This window comes from Dromaius novaehollandiae, chromosome 2 (assembly GCF_036370855.1).
Source record: "Dromaius novaehollandiae isolate bDroNov1 chromosome 2, bDroNov1.hap1, whole genome shotgun sequence".
Classification (NCBI taxonomy): domain Eukaryota; kingdom Metazoa; phylum Chordata; class Aves; order Casuariiformes; family Dromaiidae; genus Dromaius; species Dromaius novaehollandiae.
The window spans coordinates 139,003,143-139,028,060 of NC_088099.1; the positions used below are offsets into that span (position 1 = coordinate 139,003,143).

The window sequence follows — 24,918 nt, forward strand, 5'->3', positions numbered from 1 at the left end:
TATGTTGATTCAGCCTGCTAGTTTCACTTGATTTCCTTTAGCTTTCATAGAGTAACTAGTCGTTTTGTTTACTTATTCCTTCCTATTGTGATCCATGAGTTTTTTTCATACCCTCTCCACAGCAATCTCTTTTTCCATGAAGAAAACATTCCATATATCTGATCATTCTTATCAACTTTCTCTGAAGCTTTTCCAGTTCCACTACATCTTTTCTTGGGAGTGAGAGAACCAAAACTACTATCCACAAGTACTGATGACATGCAAACACAATGGATTTTTAAAGTTAAAGTCCTTTCAGCAGCTTTTCAGTCTATATCAGTCCCAACCCAAACCTCACCCCTTCTCATCCATGACTACCTTATATGAGGATGAAGCTGTTCTCCCCTAACTTGTTGCCTTCACAAGCAGGCAGTTCCAGCCTGCTTTTCTTACTCAGCCTCAGTAGTCCCTTTCCTATGCACAGGAAGGGGTCTGCAAAATACCAACAAGCCATTTCCTCTCAGAGAAGCAGCAAACTTCCCAGCAGCCCCATCAGGATTCATATGAAAGGAGAACAGGGCCTTTACTACACTGATGAAAATACAAGCAGAGAAACAAGAAAAATCATCCACAAAACACTGCAGATTGCAGCAACAGCACTGGCAAAACACCCGATATGAGGAGCTGCTGCAGCTACCATTTTTGAAGAGTTGCTACCATAGGAGACTGATGGTGCAGAAGAGAATGGTTGTATTAGGCAAGAGAACAGGTGAACTGCACCCAAGCAAGGACCAGGTGAGGGGGAACAGGGACAAGTGAATGAAACAGTGACTGAGCTGGGAAGAGGAGACTGAGTGGGTGGACAATAACTGGGACTGAGTCAGAAAGCACGCCACCGTGTTGGGAGACTGAGCAGTGAGTAAACGGTGCAGCAACTTTTTTGTGTGTTCAAGTAGTAGGAGGTGAAAAAGGCTAGAGTAAACTTGTAGGCAGGGGGAGAGATACTGTATGAAGTACAGATTTCTGAGCATGTTTCCAGTGAGACTGAGAGGAAGACAAAGGCACCAAGTAGTCAAGGCTGCGTTATAGAAAAGAAAGAAAAAATAAAATAAAAAAAAGACAACATGGGAGAGCAGGGTTCTATGCAGCTGGCATTGTGTGGAGAGCCTGCCAGTAAGTTCTTGAAGAACAGGCAAAATTCTCTTTTAACATTTTACAAATATGGAGTGAACACAGGAGCTGCAGCCTATCTATCTCTATAGAACTTCTCCACAGAAAGGGTTAATCTAGTCAAAGTTATTAGCCTGGAATGCAAGTGTCCTGATAACAAAAGAATTGTAAATCTGAATTGTCATCTACAGATGATTCAGACGTTTGTATAGAAACTGTTTATCACAAAGTAAAAGCAACAGAACATGACACAGACCCTGCCAAACTGGATATAAGAGACATTAGGATTTTACCCCCACCCCAATCCCATTTCATCGTCCCCAAGAAAGCCACCCCCCATGCCCCACAGAAGTCCCCACCTCCAAATTTCTTAAGTTTACAGTAAATATTCTCAGCTTTATTCGGCTTGTTCTGCTCCCATTTACTCCTTTCTTATCTATCCAACACACTTCCACATTGCAATGGGAGCCAGAAATAAATGCTCCGATTCTCACAGCATGCTACCCAACTGCATTCTTTCCAACCAAAGGACACAGTGGCAAGAAATAAATAATTAAACAAACAGAATACATACTTGCCTTCTTCCTTCTTCCATGTGAGAAAAACAAGCACAGAAGCTACACAGATACACAACTGGGAGAGAGCTTCACCCATTAAAAAGGAGGGGTAAAGCAAGACAAACAAAACAAGGGGCTTCTAATAACCATTGATCTAACTCCTAAACTTTGATCTTCCCTATTTTCCAAAGTATTTTAAGTTTAGGTCCAGATGGTCAACATTCAGAAGATTCTGCAGAGAATTACAAAGAATACAATAACCCTTACCTCAAAAGAAAATATTCTGTTCCTGTTAAAAATGGCAAAAAAGAGTCATGAGCAGATGAAGCCTAAATGTTTAAAATACAGGTATAATTGGATAATTTTAATGTACTTAATGGTTTACTCAGTCCACCAAGAATTGGATGACTTTGGATATTTAATACCTTATTTTCACTTAATAGCCATTCTACATGCAGCATTACACTTAAAAAAAAAAAAATAAAATAAAAAATAAAAAAAAGCTATACATATTTCTTTTTTGTATTGCCACAACAAAATCCTAGACCAGTAAGTTTCAGCTTGTGAACAGATGCAAGCAGCAACCTCACAAGGTACCTTAAATGGACAAGAAACATTTGCCTCACCAAAGGATGCAAATACATGCCTGATTGTAAGAAAGCTTTTTACTTTTTCTGCTCAACTGAGTCCTTTCTCTGGGCAAACTAACTGTCTGGTGAGAGAAACAGCCATGTAAAGACTATAAAATTATTTTTAAAACAAACTTACAACACATAAGAAATATAAAAACGAAGGCTCTTCTTAGCGCTTTGTGAACACTCTGATAATCAAATTCTAACATATTTTAGACGTAGATGTTAATTCCTGTTTGAAGTATACAGATCTCTTTTTGCAGACGGAAACAAACTTCAAGCCATTAGCCAGCCTACTCTATTACACTCTCTTTCCAAAACTAGAGTATTGGAAAACACATTGATCAGAACAGCAGATGATCAAGCCTAGTCCTACATACTCCACTAAAACTTCTCTTCCACCATTGCCCTCAAAAAGGATTTCAAAGAAATCGAAATCAAGTTCTTCTACAGTTTGGCCTGAGGAGTCCTGAGGAAGACAAAGTTAGACAAATCAAATACAAGCAGCTTTCTCACCGTTCTCGTGGTTCTTTGCAGAGTGTGAAACTATTAGCAAATTATCCATAATGAAAAACAACAGAGGGTCTTGTCAGAGGTGAGGATAACATGACAAGCCTTGCACTTCCCATTAATTTTGTTAACTCTTCCGGCTTTATTCTTTCAGAGGACAGCACTGCACTACCTCTGGCACATGTTCTACTCTTTCCTCATTAGTTCTACAGCTCTTTTCTGGTCTAAGCACCCATCATCCTACAGTAGGGGAGACACGAGACCCTCTTTCTTTGTTTCACCTCCCAAGACTGAGGTCAGGGCCCTGACAGTGCAAGCATATCCCTCTTTGCTTCTCCCCAAAACTTCAAAAGACTCTGCAACGTTCTTAAGAGAGTCACATTGCCAAAAGGTTCCCAGCCTGAGAAAACCCAGATCTCCCCCATGGAATGCAGCCACAGCAAAACCAAAACAGGCCATTGCGATCTTGTTTAAAACACTAGGCAAATGTGGAAAAAAGGGGATGGTGGGGGGGGAGGGAGGGAGGGAAATGGCAGGGGGATTTGATACGTGTAGGCAGAGATAGCAATGCTGTCAACTGCACTTAAAGTTGTTGCTCTCCAGAGCTGTGTAAGAAAAAATATATAGCTCAGATGAAGCCTTAAGTTAAACAAAGCAGAGGAGCTGGCTTAGCGTACACAAACAGCCCGGTATTTAAATCAACATAAAAATATGGTCTTGGAATGACAGCACATGGCATCAAGGTCTCAGGTCTGTCTACATCACTGTGATAACTTCTGCAATTCATTAGATTTTGTACACCCAGGTTGTGGTATACAGGATTCGATTTTACACTTGGCTAATAAAATACCCAGACTAATTCATAAAATAAGCACAAAGAAGTACAGCTACCCTCAGGTACAGCTGGATCCCATACAAGAGCACAGAAACATGCATGCAAGTGCATACAAGCATATATGACAATTCTGATCAAAGAAACTTCTTTCAGAACGGGCACCATGGATCTTCAATATTTTTATATTGCAGAAAAAGCATTTAATGAGCATCAAGTTGCTCATATGACTGCACCATTCTTGAGGAGGATAATGAGCCAATTCAGCTATGCTGAGATTTGAACTTCTGTCTCCTAGAATCATAAAGAAAAGTCTTCCCAAGATGGTATTTTGAATTATTAAAGCAAGCACCATCTGAACCAATTAGGTATTAGCTGAATTATCTTCAATCCAGCTTTAAAATTAATGGGGTCATTGCTTAACTGGAGACATGAGAGAAGCTAGTCATAATACAGATAACCACAGCTCACTCAGAAACATATTATTTTCTATTCCAATAATCTGATCAAGTCACTGAAACAGAATGCAGAGAGAACTATTGGTTGTGATGGAAGAAAAAAAAAAGTGTTGACATTTTGTTTCTGGATCACAGGATACAATGCCATCCCTGCAGCAGAAAGCAGCTGCTGTATTAGTTCAGTTTTGTCCAGTAGGTCAGATATAAATTATTTCATCTCACTGACGTGCATGCAAATGGCATTTGTTTCTGTATCATTACTGACTTGCAGCATTTAGACCAGTAGGTCTTGCTAAAAATGCCCATCTAGAGAGCACTGCTAAAAGGGATCAATTCTACATAAAAAATAAGCTGCCTCTTCTATTTTTGGGGGGGAGGAGGAAGGGAGGAAGTTGCCCAGATAGGTAGTGTTGTCTCCTGAGTTGTCCAAGACCTGACCAGACAGAGGACTGAGCAATCTTGTCCAACCTCACAGCTACCTGCTTTGAGCATCCTGAGGTCCCTTCCAAACCAAATTATTCCATGAAGTACATTTTTAGAAATTATAATATGCTTGTGTTCTTGTATATATTCTAGTATGTATATATTCTAGTATGCTTCCTTGTTAATGGACTGGTAAAAATAATTGCTCACAACAACATGGTCATATCATCATCCATTATCAGTGTTAAATCATCAATCTGACAGGATGACACAAATTCCATTCGTCATAATAATGATCCCCTACCTTGAGATAACCTATTTTAAATTCTGTTACACAACAATAGTGCTAGACTCGATTCTAATTACCAAGCCAATGATAGTTATAATTACCATTATAATGGATCAAGAAAGCAAGGACATAAAAGCAGGCCCAGAAATAATACCAAAATCTTGGCCATGCATGATTTCGCTCACCCTTTAGGTGATCTCTGCGGAATGCCATTCGATGTTTTGAATCTTCCCCATTCAACACCACAAAAGGAAAGAGTCATTTTTTAACGAAATTGACAGCAACAGATCAATATACTTAAGTAACTGAATGGGCCCAATTTTGATAGATCAAAAGGCCTCAGATACAAAACACGTACCTACATATACCCAGGAGCAGGAAGAATTTTTCAAATAATATGCTCTTCTTCACTCAGGAAAAAACAGAAAATTAACTTTTGTACAATATTACAACAATTTTTTGCACAATACCTCACAAAATCACACCAAATCTCCCATTGATAGTGCACACACACAGCAACACAGTAGGCAACTGAGAATTCAACAGAATTTTGAAACAAAGTGTAGCGATTCTCTTTATTAATTGAGTATTACCATACAGCAAGACCCTTTGGAGATATTAGCATTCTACATGTATTTAAAGGAAAAAAATCTTAATCATGTGGTAAGTCAGCTTTTTGCCGAGTTTTCAGCAAAATTAGATGTTAAGATTAGCAGACAGACTTCTTAGTGTGTTCTGCAATAACGAGTGTCTGTTGTAACCAGGTAAGCTTTATTAATACTCCAGAACAAGTACAGAACACTAATTCCTACACATTAATAATGTTAGGGTCAAAAAAACCTCCTCATGCCATTCTGGGATAAATCTCACTTGCCCTGCATATAAAGCAAACAAATGTGGATGCACATCAGACACTGATAAGTACATTTAATATACAGGACAAAAAGAAACCACCGGCCTCCATAAGATACAGAAATTATATACTCCATAAAAATGCTGGCCTCCTTTAAGGGATTAAGTTACCAAAAGTGTTTCAAGGAGGGATCTGAGTGTGGAAGAAGCAGCCATTCAGTGCAAAGGAAAGTTCCCAGTGTAGGAGGTAGTATGGCAGGAGGCACGTACAACAGCACTAAATTTCATTTAATCCCTAGCATTGAAATATTTTCAAAATCTAAATATTTTAGAGATGAATAATTCCTATAAAATAAGAAACTTTGGCCTATGAGATAAGCCCTCTGCACAAGTCAGGCAAAAAGCTGTCATTTCCATTCCCAGCATCCACTGGATAATGGGATCAAATGCACTCTCAGCAAGTTCGCAGCAAATACAAAGCTGGGAGGAGTGGTTGATAGGCCAGAGGGCTGTGCTGCCATTCAGAGGGACCTGGACAGGCTGAAGAAATGGGCTGACAGGAACCTCATGACATTCAACAAAGACAAGTGCAGAGTCCTGCACCTAGGGAGCAATAACCCCCCACACCAGTACAGGCTGGGGGCCGATCTGCTGGAGAGCAGCTCGGAGAAGGACCTGGGAATCCTGGTGGACAAGAAGTTGACGGTGAGCCAGCAATGTGCCCTTGTGGCCAAGGAGGCCAGTGGTATCCTGGGCTGCATTAGGAAGAGCACTGCCAGCAGGTTGAGGGAGGTGATCCTTCCCCTCTGCTCAGCCCTGGTGAGGCCACATCTGGAGTATTGTGTCCGGTACTGGGCTCCCCAGTGTAAGAGATACGGAGCTACTGGAGCGAATCCAGTGAAGGGCTACTAAGATGATGAAGGGACTGGAGTATCTCTCATACGAGGAAAGGCTGAGAGAGCTGGGACACCTCTGCCTGGCGAAGGGAAGGCTGAGGGGGGGGATCTTATCAATGTGTATAAGTATCCGAAGGGAGGGTGTAAAGAGAATGGGGCCATACTCTTCTCCGTGGTGCCCAGTGACAGGACAAGAGGCAACGGGCACAAACTGAAACACAGGAAGCTCTGTCTGAACGTGTGGAAAAACTTCTTCACTGTGAGGGTGACTGAGCACTGGAACAGGTTGCCCAGAGAGGTTGTGGGGTCTCCTTGCTTGGAGACATTCAAAACCCAGCTGTACACAGTCCTGAGCAACGTGCTTTAGGTGACCCTGCTTGAGGAGGGGGGATTGGACCAAATGATCTTTAAAGGTCTCTTCCAACCTCAACTATTCTGTGCTTCTGCAATTCCCAAAGCAGAAAAATGTGTTAGAAAAACTTTGAGGCGATTATATAGTGCTCTTTCAGAAAAAGATGTATGCTGAAAAGTTAACATTAATCATTAGCCATTATTTTAGCACCATAATTTCCAAGAAAAAGGTCAGTTGGGCCTCTTCCACAGAGAGCAGAAAGCAGAGGATTTCTCAGAAGAAAAAGCAACTAAGATCAGGCCTTGCCAGATCTTTTTCCTGCCTCACTTTAAGCAAAAATTCAATTAGTTATAGGTCAAAAGAAAGTTAACAATAATAATAATAATAATAACCTCTCCAATCCCCATTCCCTTAAAACATACAGAGAAAAAAGTAAAACATGATCACATTGTATCTCTCATACAATTTTTCTGACAAACCTGAACTGAACCTAAACCAAAAATTAGCCAAGAGTTGCTTACCACAAGACCAGCTTCAACTTGTCTTCCTCATTATTCCCTATCAAGTAGCTTTACACTTTAGAGATGACTAGTTGATAAGTAAAACATGGCACACAGACTTAAAATGTAACACAAACTTAATCGAGAGTATAGTTTACACCCTAAACATAAGCAAAAGCTGTATCTTTACACCAGTACATCAAGTCTCTCTATATAATTTTCACTAAACAGAAGTAATTTTCAAATTAAATCTACTAGTGTATTAGAGGAAAAAAAAAAAAAGAAAAACACACAGCTGAAGTTATTCATCTTTTGAGATTTCCCATTAGAAACCTAGCACACACCATGGGTAAATATTGCAATAAAGATATTTTGGCAGCAATCGTAAACCTCCAGAACCTCTTGGCATTTGGCATATTTTGAAGTGGGGTAAAATAAATTTCATGGTCTTTTGATTATCCACACACTCTATTAGGTTCCAGAGATTTAGTAAATACCACAAAAATGATGATATATCAACATTTGGCTTTTTTTCCTCCCCCCACTGTGAACCAGGCCACACAATTAACAGGCCTTTTTAAAGAATACTCATACAGCAAATGACCTCCTATAGCGAACACGTCTTCTGTATTGCTTTCCTGGAACTCTTTCAAACAGCTTGCCTGCAACTTTTCCTAGGAAAACAGCACATCCCAAGTAAAGCAAACCAAAGAATGCAACAGACAATGATCATCGGGGATTCACCCCCCTGCATACACCAAATTCCCAAGAAGAAATTTTACCGGTGGGGCTGGGGGGAAATCTGCAAAGGGATTCTCATATTTCTAATCTACCCACAGATTTTGTAGTAGCATAACTATTCTGGTTAGGATTAAAAACTTTTTATTACAATATGGTTGCACCCAAACAAGCCCTCTCATGGGCACCATTTACTAATGTGAATGCGTCTCATAACGTTTATCCAACTTTCCATCTACGATGTGCGTAAGTCATGCTGGTGTAATAAAAGCGGAACAACTTTTATTGCTTGCATAAATTTTAGGTCTGTTTTCCCAGGTTTATGCATACTGGACACCCTCTTCCAACACTGCTGCCCAGGACTCGAGCTATTTTAAATCAATTCCTCAAGAACCTGAAAAACATTAGGGTGATTAACCCATGCTGAACTCTGAGCTATAGAAATTAAATTGCCACCAACACCCAAGAGACAGCTGAAAGCCAGATCACATATGTCAACACAGCAGTTAACGTGCTGCAGCACAGAATGTCAAGATCCACTTTCTAACCCTCCGGCTGCAACAAGAAAGTATCCTCAGAAGGGCTGCAGCAGCCTGTTATTTCACAGCTTTTACTAGGAAACTGGAAACAACTTTCAGTCTTCAAGCAGAACTTATTTTCATACTCCAGCCGTACTCTCTCACAATGATTTTAGTAACGAATTGATAAATAAATTCAAATACATTTGGGTAAAGCTTTAATCTGCTTCGGTAACAGTATAACGCAGCTCGCCGGACACCTCTCCTCTCCACACAGAAGACCCTGCCCGCGCCCCGCCGCCGGGGCACGACGGCCGCCTGGCGCTGCTGCTCACGGGCGCGCTCCCGGCCGCAGGACGCGGCCGCCTCCCGCCGCGCCGCGCGGCCTCTGGCGCGCCCTGCCGGCAGCGCGGCAGCGCGGCAGCCGCAGCGCCCCGGTTGCGCCCCCTCGCCACGGCCAGGCCCGGGGGGTGAAGGCAGCCAAACTCCGGGCCTCGGAGGGGCTCACGGCTCCCTCAGCGAGCACCGGTGCGCGGAGGGGTGTGGGGGGAGCAGGCTGGCAGGCGCTGCTGGAGGTCACCCAGGGCAGCCCCGGCTCCCCAGAGCCAAGCTCAAGGGCTGCTTGCTTACCTAATCAAGTGTTGAACCCCCCAAAATGGGGGCTCTGCAGGCTCTCCGGACCCTGCACCGGTGCGCGGCCACCCTCAGAGTGAAACACTGTGTCCTCACATCCGGTTTTTGGGCACAAATTGAAATACAAGAAATTCATGTTTAAACATAAGAAAACACTTCTTTTACTGTGAGGGTGATCGAACAGGACAAGGTTGCCTAGAGAGGCTGTGGGGTCTCCATCCTTGGAGACATGCAAAACCCAACTGGACACAGTCCTGGGCAACCTGCTGCAGCTGACCCTGCTTGGGCAGGGGGTTGGACATGATCTCCAGAGGCGCCTTCCAACCTCAACCACTCCGCAATTCTCTGACCACACGGCCAATTTCCAGGTGGGAGCACTGTTTGGTTTGGAGGTTTGGCAGTCCAAAAATGCACTGAACATCTTGAGTATGGAATTCCTTTTGGAGAGACAAGGGAAAGAAAAACCTCACATTCCTCCAAATAAAACTGGAGGAAAATTAGTCAGATATAAGTACACTCCATAATTATTGCTAACCTTTTTTTTTTTTTTTTTTTTTTTAAACACAGAAACAATTTCTCACCTTAAAAAAGTCATCATTCCCCTCTTTGGCAGGCAGAGAACTTAGATTTGTGCAGGAGTCGGAGTCTGATATGTCCAGTGAACCGTCATCTTTTTCTGATCCACCACACTTACCAGTAGAATCACTATCCTTCTCCCACTCAATGAACTGTGGTTCATCTAAAATAAAAATATTTGTTAAAAGATATTTTACTTCATCATCATCTATATATTATTTATAAGTATGAATTCAAACATACTAATACTACAGTTAGCTGAGGAAAAATGCAACATTATTTTGTTACACATGTTCAATGGATCTTTAACTATTTTTATAGATGAAGAATGTGATCTTCTCTCTCACAAAAGCCAAATCCTATTATAAGGCAATGGAAGTTTCTGTGAATAAAGATAAAAAATTCCACATATAATAAAGATTTCAAAGTACTGCCCATAAGGTGACTGCTTAGGTAGGTAGTGTTTTTAGTTTAGTTTTTTTTATTCGTTTTTCTGGTTTTTAGTTAGGCTTTTTTGTCCAGTTGCGTTAGATTTTTAAAGTGTACTTGTTCAAAATTAACTGGTTTTAAGCAAATACTTCAGAGGGTTACTTGGAGCAGCTGAGAAGTTGGTATATGTTAACATCTGCTATAAGAGTGGCAAACTCCAGAGAAATGAAAAGGCTAGTTAAGATGGTAACCTCCTAAAACACCATGGCTAAATACACAAGTCTGTGACTCAAACCTTTAAGCATATCAGACAGAGGATTCCTTCCTTAATGCAACTCCAAAAGTCCACTCGCACTATCTGAGGATGGTGTGAGGACCTCTGAATTCAGTGGAAGCCTGAGCTCCCTCCATAGCAGCCCTCACCACCCTTCAGGTCCACCTGAACGTGTGGCTGTAAGTCACTGAGAAGAAAAATCTCATTCCATTTTATATAAATGAGCTTTGGAGAAGAAGGAGCAAGGAGCTGTTTGGTTGGTTTTGCTTTTGTGCCTCTGCAAATAATGTAAATGTCACATTTCTAACATTGAAAGAATCATATACAGGTAACAGAAAGCCGAGTAAGGAAAAAAAAGTGCTCTAGACATTTTTATAGATATATGTATCTGTGATAGCACATTTTAGAATTTACAGAGCTACTATAGTCTAAATTATTCATTTCTTAATGGAGCTTCCACATTCTGAAGTCATCCAGACAGACGGAGAAACACAGAGCTCTGGTGTTTGCTTTTTCACACATACAAATGCATTTCTTTTTCTAGCTACAAGAAAGACATATGAAAAAGAGCTTTTAAACACACGCATTGGTGACTAAGTAACACAAACAGGCCTGTTGAAGCTGTGTGGCAAGTATGACTGCAGCATAAATTCTGTAATGAAATATGAGACAATCAGTTTTATCAAGCTGACCCTTTTTCTCTGAAGGTGAACATCACATGAAAGGATGTAACACTTAAAAATACTTTCTCAGCTACCATCCCCGTGTGTATAATTATACATACATAATATGCATACACACAGATACACACCTACAATACTATAATTACTGTGTATGATGTTTACTTGAAAAAGCATGGAGAACACAGTTCTTTCTCCCCACTTCTTTCAGTAACTCAATACATTTCGGAGTTTAGAAAAAGAATAGGAAAAGAATGGATTTCCTCAGTGCCTTCAAGCATGTACTTTCCATAAAGTATCCAGGTTCCTTAATTTCTATGGAGAAACCAAATTTGTCTGTCTCACAAGAGCAGAGTTTCTTGAGCAATAGTCTGCATATTCTCTCTTTAAAAAAATTAAAGACTAAAGATCTGCGGGATATACTCATTGCTACTGAACTGTTCATTATAAGGGATATATAAGGGACAACTGCAATACGATGATATTAATGACAGGTTAAAAAGATTCATGGTGAGCATTATATTGTAGTCTAGAAAATGGACAGTCTTTCCATTTCAACATGAAAAAGAGTTACTAGGAATTACACTAAATGATCATTTCTCTCCCTTCTGTTGTTCCCTGCTCCATGAATCAGAAAATGAATCATAAGAACAAAACTCACTGTTGTTCATAGAATGCAGCTAATGGGAAACAAGGAATACTGTGTACTGAAATGAAAACTAATGATGCTAACTGCAGCTGCAAAGTCTGCTACATGTAGGCAGCAGATGCAGACAGCAATATCACTAGCAGAACAGAGTGGGCAGATGAAGGTGTTCATAAGCCCAGTATCTATACCACAGCATAGACAAGGAAATGGTACAAACTATAATATATTGAAATGAGCTGACATGCTTCATTTGATATTGTATAACATGCCCAATTCTGCTCCTTTACCCCAACGTTTAAATTTGTTGTACATAATTTATAGTAAGAGCTTATTCTACAATCCAATGAAATTGATGGAAAAAATCCAACTGATTTAACTGAAATAGGATAAGATCTTGCCGTTCTGTTAGAACGGCCTCAAAGTATTTTCATTACGGCATCTGAAGATGACAGGTTTCTTGACAAATCTACTTGCGTTTGACCTTACCTTCACCACTTCTGTTCTCTGACAATAAATCACATCTGCTGTATGATTTCTCTGTTTTGGAAGCATAACTTTTTTCTTTGCATAACCTTGAAATTGATGTTTTATTTTCATCATCTGAAAAATCACTGCCACTAGAGCTCCATATTATGCTCTCAGACTCCTTAGAGCTTTCAGCAACAGAAGATCCTGTTAAAAAGGATTGTAAAGCATTAGAGTATTATGGAAAAGTAATACTGTTAAATGTAAAATTTTTAAAAATTAAGCTATATGTTTTTTGAACTAGAAAAATATTATCAGTTCTATCCCCAAGCACCAGAGACCAATACAGAGTGTTAACTCACAGGCATTTCTTGTACATACCAGCATTATTTTCATTTCAGTTCTCCAAGATAAATGCTAACACTTCCTTTTATACGAGGCTATCAGTCGTTCAGCAGAGCAAGAACTAGAAATGACTATCTGACGTACAGTCTTCTACTCACAGTACTAACGCTCCCACATATGCCCTTTTAAAATACTAAGTGGTTTAATTAAAGACTATCTGCACAATTTTGGATTTTCGATTTCTCTTACTTTCTACAGTGAATAACAAATGAACAAGTATACCGCCATTAGAGATGACTTTCTAGTTTTGTCTTGAGAGAAAAATCAAACTTCTCAGGGGCAACAAAGAATGTCTGTTGTGTTTTTGAAGTTAAGTGAGACAGAATTAATGCAAAATACATTTCTTTGTTATTTTTAATAATAAAAGAAAAGGATTAATGCTTAACAGTAGAGTGTTCAGTATTAGCAATCACAAGAAAACACAATTGTCTACCTCCTACCACTACTAAAGCTTTTTAAGTAAATGTGAAGTTCGGCAGTTATTGGGTATTTGGGATTAGGCAGGAGGGCCAAGGAGAGACAGACAACTGTATCTCCTCCTGCAACACACAGAGATTCTTTTCAGAAACCTAGAAAAGCATAATTTTGAACCCCAAAGGAGGATAGAGAAAAGCTGCCCAATATGTCACTTATTTTTAACTCCAGAGGCAGCCTTGCTGCTAGAGCAAGCAGAAATACAAGACAGGAGAAGCCACTACTCTTTCTTTCCTTTCCTCTGGAGTCAAAAAGTAAAAGAACTGGAGAGAGTCTATAAATGCTCCTCCTCTTAATTATGCCTAGAGCTATTTTTTTAGCATGGTATCAAATGAACTAAGGTACATATAAAAGACTAAAAGCAGGCAGTTGACAAAATTCTATTTTACTATCCATTTTTCATACTTAAAAAATAGATTTTCCCTCATCCACACCTGTCTGTCTCTAGGCAGAACAGAAGAGAGTTGTTTCACCCTCTACCTAGACAGCTAAGGGTTGTTTTTCATTCTCTCCTCTTAAAACACAAAGTATTAAAATATCTTGCCACTGCTAGAACACATACTATATACAGCATTAGTGATGCTTCCTCCATCTGTTCAAGAGCAATAGCTGAAGTTCCCTCAACTTCTGCAGAAAATATTTCTGGTGCTCTAAATGAAGAGAGGAGCCCAAACGCAATAGTATCAAAATTACATCTCTTAACAAAATTAGCTTCTGTATGCACAGATTATAATAACAAAAGAAGAAAACAACCAGTATTTTGAGCCAATTCTACCTTGAAAAGGGACAAAGCAAAATGACAGTCTTTTGATAAAGTGAACATGAAATAGCCATAACATACCTACTGTGCTTTCAGCAGATGTTAGCAGTGGTCCAAGATGCTTCTTAATCCTGGACTGCTTATCAGCAGGTCTCAGAGACTATATTGAAAAAAGAGAAGGGAGATTTAATCACCAAGAAAGATGTTAAGGACAATTTTAACATACAGCAATATACTCATCAGAACTGTTATTATTCACCCACCACAACTTGATAGCACAATTTCAATTTTTTTTTTCTATTTTCTACCAGGCTCAATACAACAAATAAGATAACAAATCATGAAAGAACAGTAACAGAAAAGATGAATTTTCATTGTTTTGGAACATATAACCTTACTGTGACTATGAAAGAAATTAGATCCGACCTTACAAAGAACAAGAGCCAGTATCTTCAGCATTAAAATGTCAAAGGTGGGCAGTAAGAGCTTAATAAAGCATATGCCCTATTCAAAGGTTACAGAAAGAAGCATTCAGTAGTCCTGTCTCTGATTTTATTAAATCCCACAAGCTACGTAACACCATGACTGCTCAGCAGCAGAAGAAGAAACAGAACAACCCAGTTGGAGAAGATTATTTTCAGCACACAGCACTTCTCATTCAGAGCTGGGTGAACATATGACCAATGTTGAAGAAAATTAAGCATAGTTTAATTTATCATCCAAAACAGCATATGCACCATGATCCATGCCAGGGTCATCAAAAAGCAGAACTGTCCACAGTGAAATCATTATTTCAAATATACTCTTTATATCTAAAACAAATTCTTCAGATGCAGACTAGAGTCTTTTTGTTCTGTAATTTTTAGGGAAACGCAGTACTCCATTCCAAATGGCAAATTATTTGTGCATGTCTAAGTGTAGTTTTGCAATTTTCTAAGTCATAATATCTTATGTTTTGGATAGCATTTAACATATGCACAGAGAATTACACTACTAAGTTAAGACAATGCCCTTAAGTAACCTTGCTTTCCATTTTTGTCTACCTCAACAGTTAATATGCTGTTAATTTGGAAACAACACTAAAAGAAGGGTCACATCTTATAATTCAGTCAAGCATGGAAACTTCTTTTGCTGTCAGTTTCAATCTTTTCCTCACACTGCAAGTAAGCCATCATCTTACCTCAAGCACAGAAGTGCTCTGAAATCCATCCCCACACCTAAGCCATGCATTGGAAACTGAAGTAGCAGCTACTGATGTCCTGACATTTGATTTTTTTAGCTGTAGGGGTGTCTCATCTGGGAAGGATGTGCATTCTGCATTCCAAAATCGTTTCCGCTAGGAGGAAAAAAACAAACCCATTAAAAACATTAAGTGTGTACACACAATTCTTTCCAGGTGGAGTCTACTCAATCTGGTCAGCCCCTTTTTCCTGAATACTTATAAACTCCAATTTTTAATGAGATGGAGGGGAAAAAAAAAAAGTCTGGAACACTGGCAACCATTTTATATGCAACATCATATAATAATAATAATCCAAATGACATGGGTAAATTTAATCTTTGATAACTGCATTACTTTCTGTTGACCTAAGTTGCATTTGTAGTATCTGTTAGCTGTCCAATGAGGCTGAAAATATCATCCTAAACAGGAACAGCTCAGTAAAATACACTTTAACTAAGTAATTCCTTCAAAAACAAGTGTTGATTGGAACATACGTTCTCAGCCAGGCTGGGCAATCAAGACTATAATATATACTCAGACTAAAAAACAGATGAGAAAGCAAAGTATCTGGCAGCTTTTGCCTTTTTTGTAGCTTATAATCTGTATGTTTCCTCTAGATCTGTGAATACTTATAGGAAGCAATATATAGCTTCACCCCTACAGTCAGCCAGTCCTATTGCATAGTGAGATGACTAAGTAAAATAAATTTGCAATTTCCTTTGATGGCAACTGACCTTACTAAGAACCTATCTGAAATTTGCTGAGGGTATTCAGACTGCAAAGTCGCTACTATGAGAGGTCATTATCACCAAACTGTCCCCATATTTACTCCCACCAATTTTTTTTTTTTCAGTGACAAGAAGTACAACCTTGAACATGACGTGGTATTAAATTTAGAGTCAAGCACAATTGTAAGGACATGATAACAAGTAAGGAGGCTATGGCAGTTTAAACAAGAAAGGTTACAATTATTACACAAACAGAATTGAAATCCTTCTTTCCTCCAAGTAATGACACTGTCCCAATCCTCCATTTTCAGAATGTTTGTGTGTGAACATCTACATTGCGCTATCCTCTTGGCCAGTACTTCTGGCTCTGCATGGACTATGGAAACATTAATAACTGAAAAAAGTTGAGGTCAATTTTCAGGTTCTGTGGCAAAACGTCACAGCAATGTCTCAGTCCACTCATCTACATTGTCTTCACTTCCCTGTGCCCCAAAGTGAGGGACATTTTCCATAACTGCTAATTATAAACAGGCCTGTGCTATCCCCTAAAAGGATGTGACACGCAAGAGCTAGCAGGGGGCAGAAATGCACCAGGTAGCAGGCTACGAGTTAACAGTACAGCCAAGTGTATACCACTGCTCAAACTCATACCCTGCTTCTAGCTGGTTTATTAGTAAGAGACATAGCAAAAGGGCCTGACTGTTCAAGCTTCATTTGAGATTACTCACAAAAATCCAGGTAACAATATCAGACACACATATAATACTGTGCTATTTGTAATCTCATTAGAGATGACATAGGAATATGTAGCTATTAATTTGAGTGAAGAGTAAAACCCTTTATCACTTGGTAGAAAGCGGAAGGATGGAACTCTCTACATTTTTTTTTTTTTTTTACACAATTAGACCAAAATAATTTTTACTCTTTGCAAAAAAAATGTATTTGTCCATTTCTTTTTCTCCTTAGCAAGTGCTGGAAGCCTTGCTTAATTCATGTTCTTGTAGCTTCTGAAAGGTTTTTGTAAAATGCATTTTGCAGACAAAAGCTTACAGTACATAAGAAAACAAAATGCAGTTCATTTAAGCTCTATTTCTTAAATGGCACGTTCCAGTTTGGAAGAACACACATCCGTGCCAACAAGAGCACTATGACTTGCTCACAAGTTTACAATAAACTCCTTTCAATGGCCAATTAAAAGCAGAAAGAGTCACAAACAAATCAAAAATCTACACACAAATGCATTCATGAAGTTATGTAAAACAAGCTTCATAATATATTTCTATTGTTAAGAGGCCTAATAAACAAAGAATTAGAGAATTATTCTGTGTTCTGTTAAGCTTCTCATCCACGTTATCCTTAAACTCAGAAAATCCCTTTGATACAGAATCCCTCTGTTTCTCTATACTATGCAGTACCAACAGAAGTTGGGGGGGGGGGGAAAAAAAAAAAAAAAAAAAAAAGAGTACAGCATAAGAGGCAGAGGAAGAACAGCAGAACATGGCAGCTGTAGTATGGCCAGTGTTTCACAACTGACAAGATCTGGGAAGGAAGTGCTGTACAAAAATGAGCGGGATAAAAGCTAATGTATTAATCCCCTTTCCCTAGCTAAGGAGAATTCAGGTGCATACAGAAAGGGTAAGTCTTCCAATAGACACAACTAAAAAAAGCTAATATGAATAGAGTAAGCAGGTTTTTTTATGCTTAGATGGTTTAGGTCATCGTGCTTATCTTTAGATGGTTACAGTAAACCTAAACTCATTTTGAAGGGTCAAACCTAATTAACAGATACTAAGATACAAATTATCCTACCCAGTGTAGAATCTTGCTCCTCATTAGTGCAACATGAAGTGGCAGTGGAAGTTACTTTCAAACACCTGGGAATAGTCCCTTCAGCGGCCATCAGATAGTCATGACTGTGAGAGGCAAAATAGTTTTAATAGTTAATGACAACAGAGGAGCATTATTTAATCCTCCTCTTCCTTTGCCTGAGTAGAAGCAAGGGCTGAGTAGATTTCAGAGCAGTACTACAGGGGTGCGTCTCAGTGTGGTTCTGCATTACAGATGAGGCGGCCTAATGACAACCACAGACTGGAGTCCCACTCCACTCTGCATTGCTCCCCCTCTCCCTTACTACTTCACTTGCACTTGGTACTCATGGGACCCTATGCAGACCTGATGACAGGGAATTAAACTGGCAGAAAACTTACCTTGCTTGGGAAGAAGCGCTAGTTACCTATGGCTGGCACACAGGAAGCAGAAAGAAGACAGGGACCAGAGGGACCAGTCTAGCAGCTGTGCAACCTGGTGTCAGCTCAGTCACAACCTGAGGAGGTGTCAGTACTGCTAGCTCTTAATTACCTTGCCACACGTTGTGGTATACAGACACAGGAAAATCTCAGAGTTTCTGTTACCACCAAGAAGCAATTTATAGCCATCGCAGTCACTGAGAAACATTGAAAACAGTTCCTAAAGCCCCAGAAGCAGAGAAATACTGCCTCTATGTAAGATTTTCTTCAACTATCACAAATTTCAGGCAAATACTACTGGGGGAGGAGAGGGGAGATGGAGTTAACTCATGATTTCTGATGTTGACAGTAGTGACTTAGAGATCTCTGCCTCTAATGCAGATATCCTTCCCCCATTTTCCAGATCTCACTCCACTTAAAAAAAAACAAAAAAAAAACACCCTAAAGACAACTCCACCCCCAACTATTTGACAATTTAAATCTCTCTAAAGAAATATGTGATGTGAATTCTGGAAATTGGACCTACAGCCTCACCTTATAGTTACTGAGGCAGGAGTCTGTGGTAGCACTGCATGCATGTACACACACATACACACTGAACAATTTTTTAAAGATAAACATGTTGTATAAAAAGTATATCATTTTAACATGCATAAACCCATATTTATGTGTACACGTAAACTTGAAGCATATATATGTATTCTAATTTAAAATCTGTAATTCAAACATTACATGCAATGGAAAAGAGTTACAGATATATGAAGATAGAGGACATGCAGTTCCTCATGAGAAAAGACCTCCAGAATACAATGACACCCGAGGGTAACCTTGGGTTACCCAAGATTAAGACTACAACCAGAAGAATAGGAGGCAGATAGAGTGACCACACTCTACACAGAACTAGTATCACCACACTTCATGTTACAAATGCGTGATATTTTGAAGGGAGGCCACCTCTGACACGGTGTGGCCATGGGACCCAGGAGCAGGCAAAAAAGCTGCAAAAGCACGAGTGGAAGAAGCCCTGCAGGGGCCTCACCTCGCCCGAGAGCTGCACCTCTGCCTAGGCCCAGGCCCTGGGTCCCTGCCTGGGCTGTGGGCCAGTCAGGCCACCAACCTCGCTTGGCCTGGGCTTTCCGGCTTCACCGCAGATCTGCCCCATCACCGCAGGCTTGTCTGCTGCCACTGGGCTGGGGCTGACCCCGGATACTGTCACTGGACCTGTTCAGCCTGTCTCCTTTGGGCACTGGGGGACTGTGCCTTTGCCAGCGAGGGACTGCCCTGCCGGCCCCCTCGGCTCCCCATCCCCTGCGGGGCAGCCGGCCCTGCTGCTCCCTCACACTCCAGCACAAAGATCTAGTTTCCTAAGACCTCTGCTGCAGGAGTATGTCAGCTAGCTCACAGAAATGTAAAGTTCTAACAGCTCTTCACTTTCCTTCTAGTCTGCTTCAAGGCAACAAAGAAACTAATATTTAAAAGAACTAGTTTCTCTCAATAATAAATATTTATAACAAAGCTAATCCCAAGGACGTGCTGTTCTCAAAGAAATGCAGTGACAACAGCAAGTTCTCTTAATCTTGATTCACAAGGTTAATCGTAGTCTTTTTCCTCTAGCATAAAAACAGGACACATCAAAAATAGATTGTGTAATTTATTAATGCTATAAATGAAGTGCCTAGAAACATGATATCTGGTATTAAAAAAAAAAAAAGAAAAAGAAACACTGAATCTGGCTCAAAAGAGCTAGATCATGTAGACTTGGTGTCCCTCATCAAAAAAAAACCCAGTATTTATTACAAAACAGAAAGTTATGCATAAAAAATTTGTGGATTACATAGAATGTCCAAAGACAAAATGTGACTCCTGAAATCTTGAATTAAAAAGAGGGAGACTACAATGGCCAACTTACGTAGAAATTGTCCGCTGACCTCTATTTAGAAAGTATTGCATTTGGCTTTGGAGCAACTCCTAATGGAGTAAAAATAAATTCCTGTTATTGGTATCAGTGAAAGTAGAATCAAGCCCCCCAGGCAAAACACATGGAACATAATCCTTTGGCCATTATTCCTTCAGTCATCTCCAGCCAGATAAAACATAAGTCGTCTACATTTGGGGTGGGGGCTAGTGAGGAAAAAGGAAACATGCGCCGAAAATTCATTAAATACATAATGATTATACACTGGACTCAAAGTATAAGGTGAGGTTGGGGGATTGGTTTTGACTTTCAAATACACAGGCCTATCCAGAACATCTCCACTCAACCAGTCAACATATTGTTCTTACTCATGCCAATATTTGTTAGCCAGAAGCACCCTCAATAGTCCTTGGACTGTATGAGTCAAAGACTACTCACTGCACAGCCCTGTACACTCCAGACAATCCCACTTCCTCGGGGCTGTTCCGAAAACCATGGAATTGACCCAAGAAAGCATTTATCAATACATTTTCTACTTCAGATGCAAGCAGCATTTTTTAGACATTTACCTGCGTTAACACATACAGAGCAGCACAAGTGTAAGAACAAAAAAATAATAAAATGCTTCACTACATAAACTCCTGCTACAGACACACAAAACCTTCTAGAAGGTAGTTACGTCACTGAAGTATTACTAGAAAGCATTTAAATACTATTGTCTTATTCTTCCCTAACACAGAGCAGATCAAACAGCAAAGTACTGAAAATTTCAGCTCTAGTTTCCAGAGATGTATTGATTTTTTTTAAAACTTTTGAAGGGAACAATCACAAAAAAAGCACATGCGAAAATCAATCAGACACTGACCAACAGCCATCCTCATCTTTCACCTCTGTCCACACAGACTTCAAAAAAAAGTAACTACTCTAAAATAAGAGTCCTAGGCTTTAAAAGACTGATTTTAAAACAGCACAGAACTAAATTTTCACAACAGGTATCTCATTTTCAGCAAAACTCTGTGTTAATATTACTGAGCTCCTGAAAGTCTAGTCACTGCTTTCAGTGCCTGGAGAAAATGTAAATTTTTCTTTCTTTCAAATCCTTAAACATCCTTGCATTTCTAACTCAAGTGAAGATCTAAGTAAAGGTTGCAGAATGAAAACTGTAGTCTGCATTTACTTAAGCCAAGAGTCATTCCTATGAAAACAGGCATATATATTTTCCAAAGACTATTCGCATGAATACCTAAGATCCTGAGAAAGGTTATCATCAAGTTGCAGTCATTTGTAAAAAAATTCTGAACTGTATAACCACAGTCACGGTGACCTGACCTACCTCTTAATGACTGTCAGCGTGCTGTTTATATATTTAAAAAAAAAAAAGTTTTGAAAAAAAACTTTTTTTAATCAATGTTGAGGTATAAGATTGACAGCTTTAAATCATAGCTTTAAAGTTTTTTCTTTTTTGATTTTTAGCACTCAATGAAAAGCTATTTTCATTGACTGATGTGTATGTACATATATATACATATATATATACATATATATATATATGTATATATATATAAAACCTTTTCAACATCGTTTTTAACCTATACATGCTTATTTAAGTAACTGGGTAATATAATACATGTTTACATTGAGGAAAAACACCTCATGGAACATGAATGCTTTTGAATTTCACTTTTCATTCATGAATGATGTCAAGCTACAGTCAGAGAGAAATCTGGATTCTATCAAAATGGTCAAAACAGAAGTATTTTAGAAAAGCTTTTACAGGATTAAATTACTCAAAATATTTAGGATACATAACAAAAACTTATGGTATGTTTTGTTTTTAAAATAGTCGAATTAACAGAGTAGTCATTGAGTGGAGAGGACTGCTGTCTTCTTACTTGATCAGCATAGCTTTGATGGATACAGTAAGGAGAAACACTATCTTTGTTTTCAGAAAAAACTATTACTATCAAAAACTGTAGCTACATTGCAAAAAGATCTGGTTCTACCTCAACGGGGCAGAGTTTTTCACTAGCAGGGTCGATAACTTGAAAACTTTTAGAAGAAAATATGCATAGTGTCTATGTAATTTAAGTGAATTATAACAGGTTATTTTAAGCATCTTGACATTTTTATTTTAGAATAATACATTTAAAATGTATTTACTTTTAAGATTGAGGGAGGGAGGAATATTCACCACTTCGATGCACATGCTAAATAAAAAAATAAATGTTTTAGAATCTAAATCTGCCATTTGAACTCTATTTGCATTTATATAGCAAACAACAATGAGGCTCTTAAGTCTGTCTAAAGCCTTTCAGCAGTACCTTTACACCAGCATAAGTACTATTAATCAGACAGAAACTGCAGCCCGCTTACTATCCTGGAAGTATCATCAAATGCGCCAAGCAAAGTACCTAAGTGAGAAGACAAAACAGTTGATGAAATGCCTCTTTCTAGTCACACTCCTGTGTCCCTCTAACACCCAAAGAAAATAAGCTTTGCTTTCCAAAGAAAGCAAAATATTAAGCCTAGCAGTTTGGACGAAAGTCTCTTTTCCTCTTGTAGTTTATCTTCAAGCACACTTATTTCTGAGTGTCACCTAATTAAAAAAAAGCTCAAAGTAACTGCAGTTTCTGCTCACTACAGTTGTGTTTCCATTGTGTAACTTGAACAAAAGGTCAGTTTAACAGCTGTATTACAATCCAAACTATCAAGAACTTGGTAGAAGTTTTCTTATCTGCCTCCTCTTCCAGTGGGGTGGGCTGTCTCTATTCGTTTTGTACATAATTCCTACATACTAGTTTTGCTTTTGAAAAGGTCAAGGTTAAAACACCTTTTCCGGTAGTTTTAAGGACCTGGAACGTAGGCCTGCAAACAGCGGATAAAAGCAAGCATTTACATGGGGGGTGGTTTCTCAGGGGTCACTTGCACGCGTGCTTTAGTTCACAGGGTCCGAGCCACTTTTTGCCCTGTTAACACACAGAGAAACGAGCAGCATCATGACCACCCTAGAGAGCGCATGTCTAACGCTGCTGGGCTTTCAGAAGTCCTGCTACCAGGAGAGAGGATTAAACGACGTTATCGCTCCCTCTCCCGGGAAACACTTCTCATTTCAGCCTGCGATTAGGGGCTTTTTGCAGCATCTCTCCCAGCTCGGCGGAGCGGAAAGCCGCCAGCCGCGGTTGCGCTCACGCCCGGCGGCTCCTCCCTCGCCAACACCCGCGCTTGGCGCCGAGCCCGAGGCACCGCTACCCGCGCTCGCAGCCGCACGGCCCGGCCGCAGGCTGACCGGGAGCGCGGGCGGGCCGCGGAGCCGCCGACGCGCAGAGCGCCGCAGGAGCTCCCCCGAGCGGCGCTGACGCCAGCCGCCGCGCAGCCCCCAGGCAAGGCCACGGCGGCCGTTACGCCGCCGCGCGGGCCCGGCCGCCCCAGCAGCCCCCTCCCCCCTCCCGTGGCCACGGCGCCGCGCGCCCCCCTCCACTCCTCGCGCGCGCACACGCAGGTACCTTCCTACTGGGCATCTCCCCCTGCCAAGGCGGCCACGTCCCTCGTCACGTGGCAGGGGAGTCCCCAGCCCGCTCCTCGCACGCCCCCTCCCTTTGCAGCTTTGGCGCCGCGAAAGCCTCGGCGCCTGATTGGGCGGACGCGGTGCAGTGCGGGTGACGTGTAGGGAAGGCGGATGTTTCCGAGGGCGGGGGGGATAGAAAGCGGGGGCTGCTAAGCGCCTGCCCGGCGCGCGGCGTGGGCGCATGCGCCATGCGGGAGCCGGGCGCGGGGGAGCCGTTGGCGGGTGCGCCAGTTGGTGACCTCGCAGCTGGCTCTGCCCGTTACAGCGGGTGCCTCGGCCCGTCCGCGCGGTGCTGCCCCCGCCGCCTCACGCGGAGGGGCTGCGGGGAAGCAGGCGGCGGGGGGAGCGCTGGGCACCGGGGCTCTGGAGAGGCCCGAGTCGTCTCTTCGTAGCGGCCTCGCTAGCTGAGGGGCGGCGCCCGGGACGGGCGGGGAGCTCCTGTCAGCAGTGGGTTCGGGGTAGAAAGAGCTCTCTCAGCCTGCGTTCAGCCTGCGCGTCCTTCGCGATAGCCAAATTAACTCAAAAGAAAATCTCAGAACTGAGTTTTGCTGCTTAACACCGCAAGGAAATAAACAAAGCAACCGCTATCTAAACCCTGGCTAAATGCCCAAGCAACAAGTAATACCTAAATGCAAAGCAAGATGCTGTATGAAAAACATGTTCTTAGTTAAGCCATTAATTTAAGATTTTTAACTCCCGAAACTAAGGACAAATGAGCAGATAAATTTACAGGAAAAAGTCATATCAGAGCTAAGATGTACGGACTAAAAATTGCTTTGTGCATTGAACTCTTCTTCCACAAAACAGTTAATTGCAACTTACTGAAGGGAAAAACTTTTTTGTGATGCAAATGGAAGCATTGGCGGAAAAGGGATATTTGGGTTATTTTTTATTGTATATCAAACTTTCTGTGTGCTCTTGAGAAGGTCACTTAGGCCTGTCAGTGCTGTTCTTCAGAAACAATAATAAACAGTCTTTGCAAAATGAGGTAATTGTATCTTGTATCTTAAGCTTAATTAACTAGAATTTCTAAAGCACACATTTTCAGGGAATGCACTATATGACTGCAATTTTTATTATTAAACCCTAATTATATGTATGTATGTCTATAGTTTACATTTTGTATTTTTCCAAGGCACCCTGTGGCCAATACCCATCACACATTCCCTTTATAAAACTACCACTAATTAA

General features: G+C 40.6%; 1 protein-coding gene across 7 annotated transcripts in view; it reads right to left on the reverse strand.

Annotated features, from left to right (window-relative positions):
• SPIDR (scaffold protein involved in DNA repair) overlaps nucleotides 1-23,811 on the reverse strand; it is a 211,514-nt gene extending 187,703 nt beyond the window's left edge. For 5 of the 7 annotated variants that reach the window (XM_026102983.2, XM_026102980.2, XM_026102982.2 and 2 more), the window contains exons 1-6: nucleotides 23,666-23,811; nucleotides 17,811-17,914; nucleotides 15,232-15,387; nucleotides 14,133-14,211; nucleotides 12,434-12,619; nucleotides 9,921-10,078 (exon numbers count right to left, since the gene is read on the reverse strand). In XM_026102983.2, coding sequence (XP_025958768.2) covers nucleotides 9,921-10,078; nucleotides 12,434-12,619; nucleotides 14,133-14,211; nucleotides 15,232-15,387; nucleotides 17,811-17,834 — 603 coding nt within the window. In that variant the 5' untranslated portion in view covers nucleotides 17,835-17,914; nucleotides 23,666-23,811. The remainder of the gene's footprint in view (nucleotides 1-9,920; nucleotides 10,079-12,433; nucleotides 12,620-14,132; nucleotides 14,212-15,231; nucleotides 15,388-17,810; nucleotides 17,915-23,665) is intronic. The other 2 variants (XM_026102981.2, XM_026102984.2) reach the window with 2 other exon arrangements.
• Nucleotides 23,812-24,918: the final 1,107 nt, after the last annotated feature.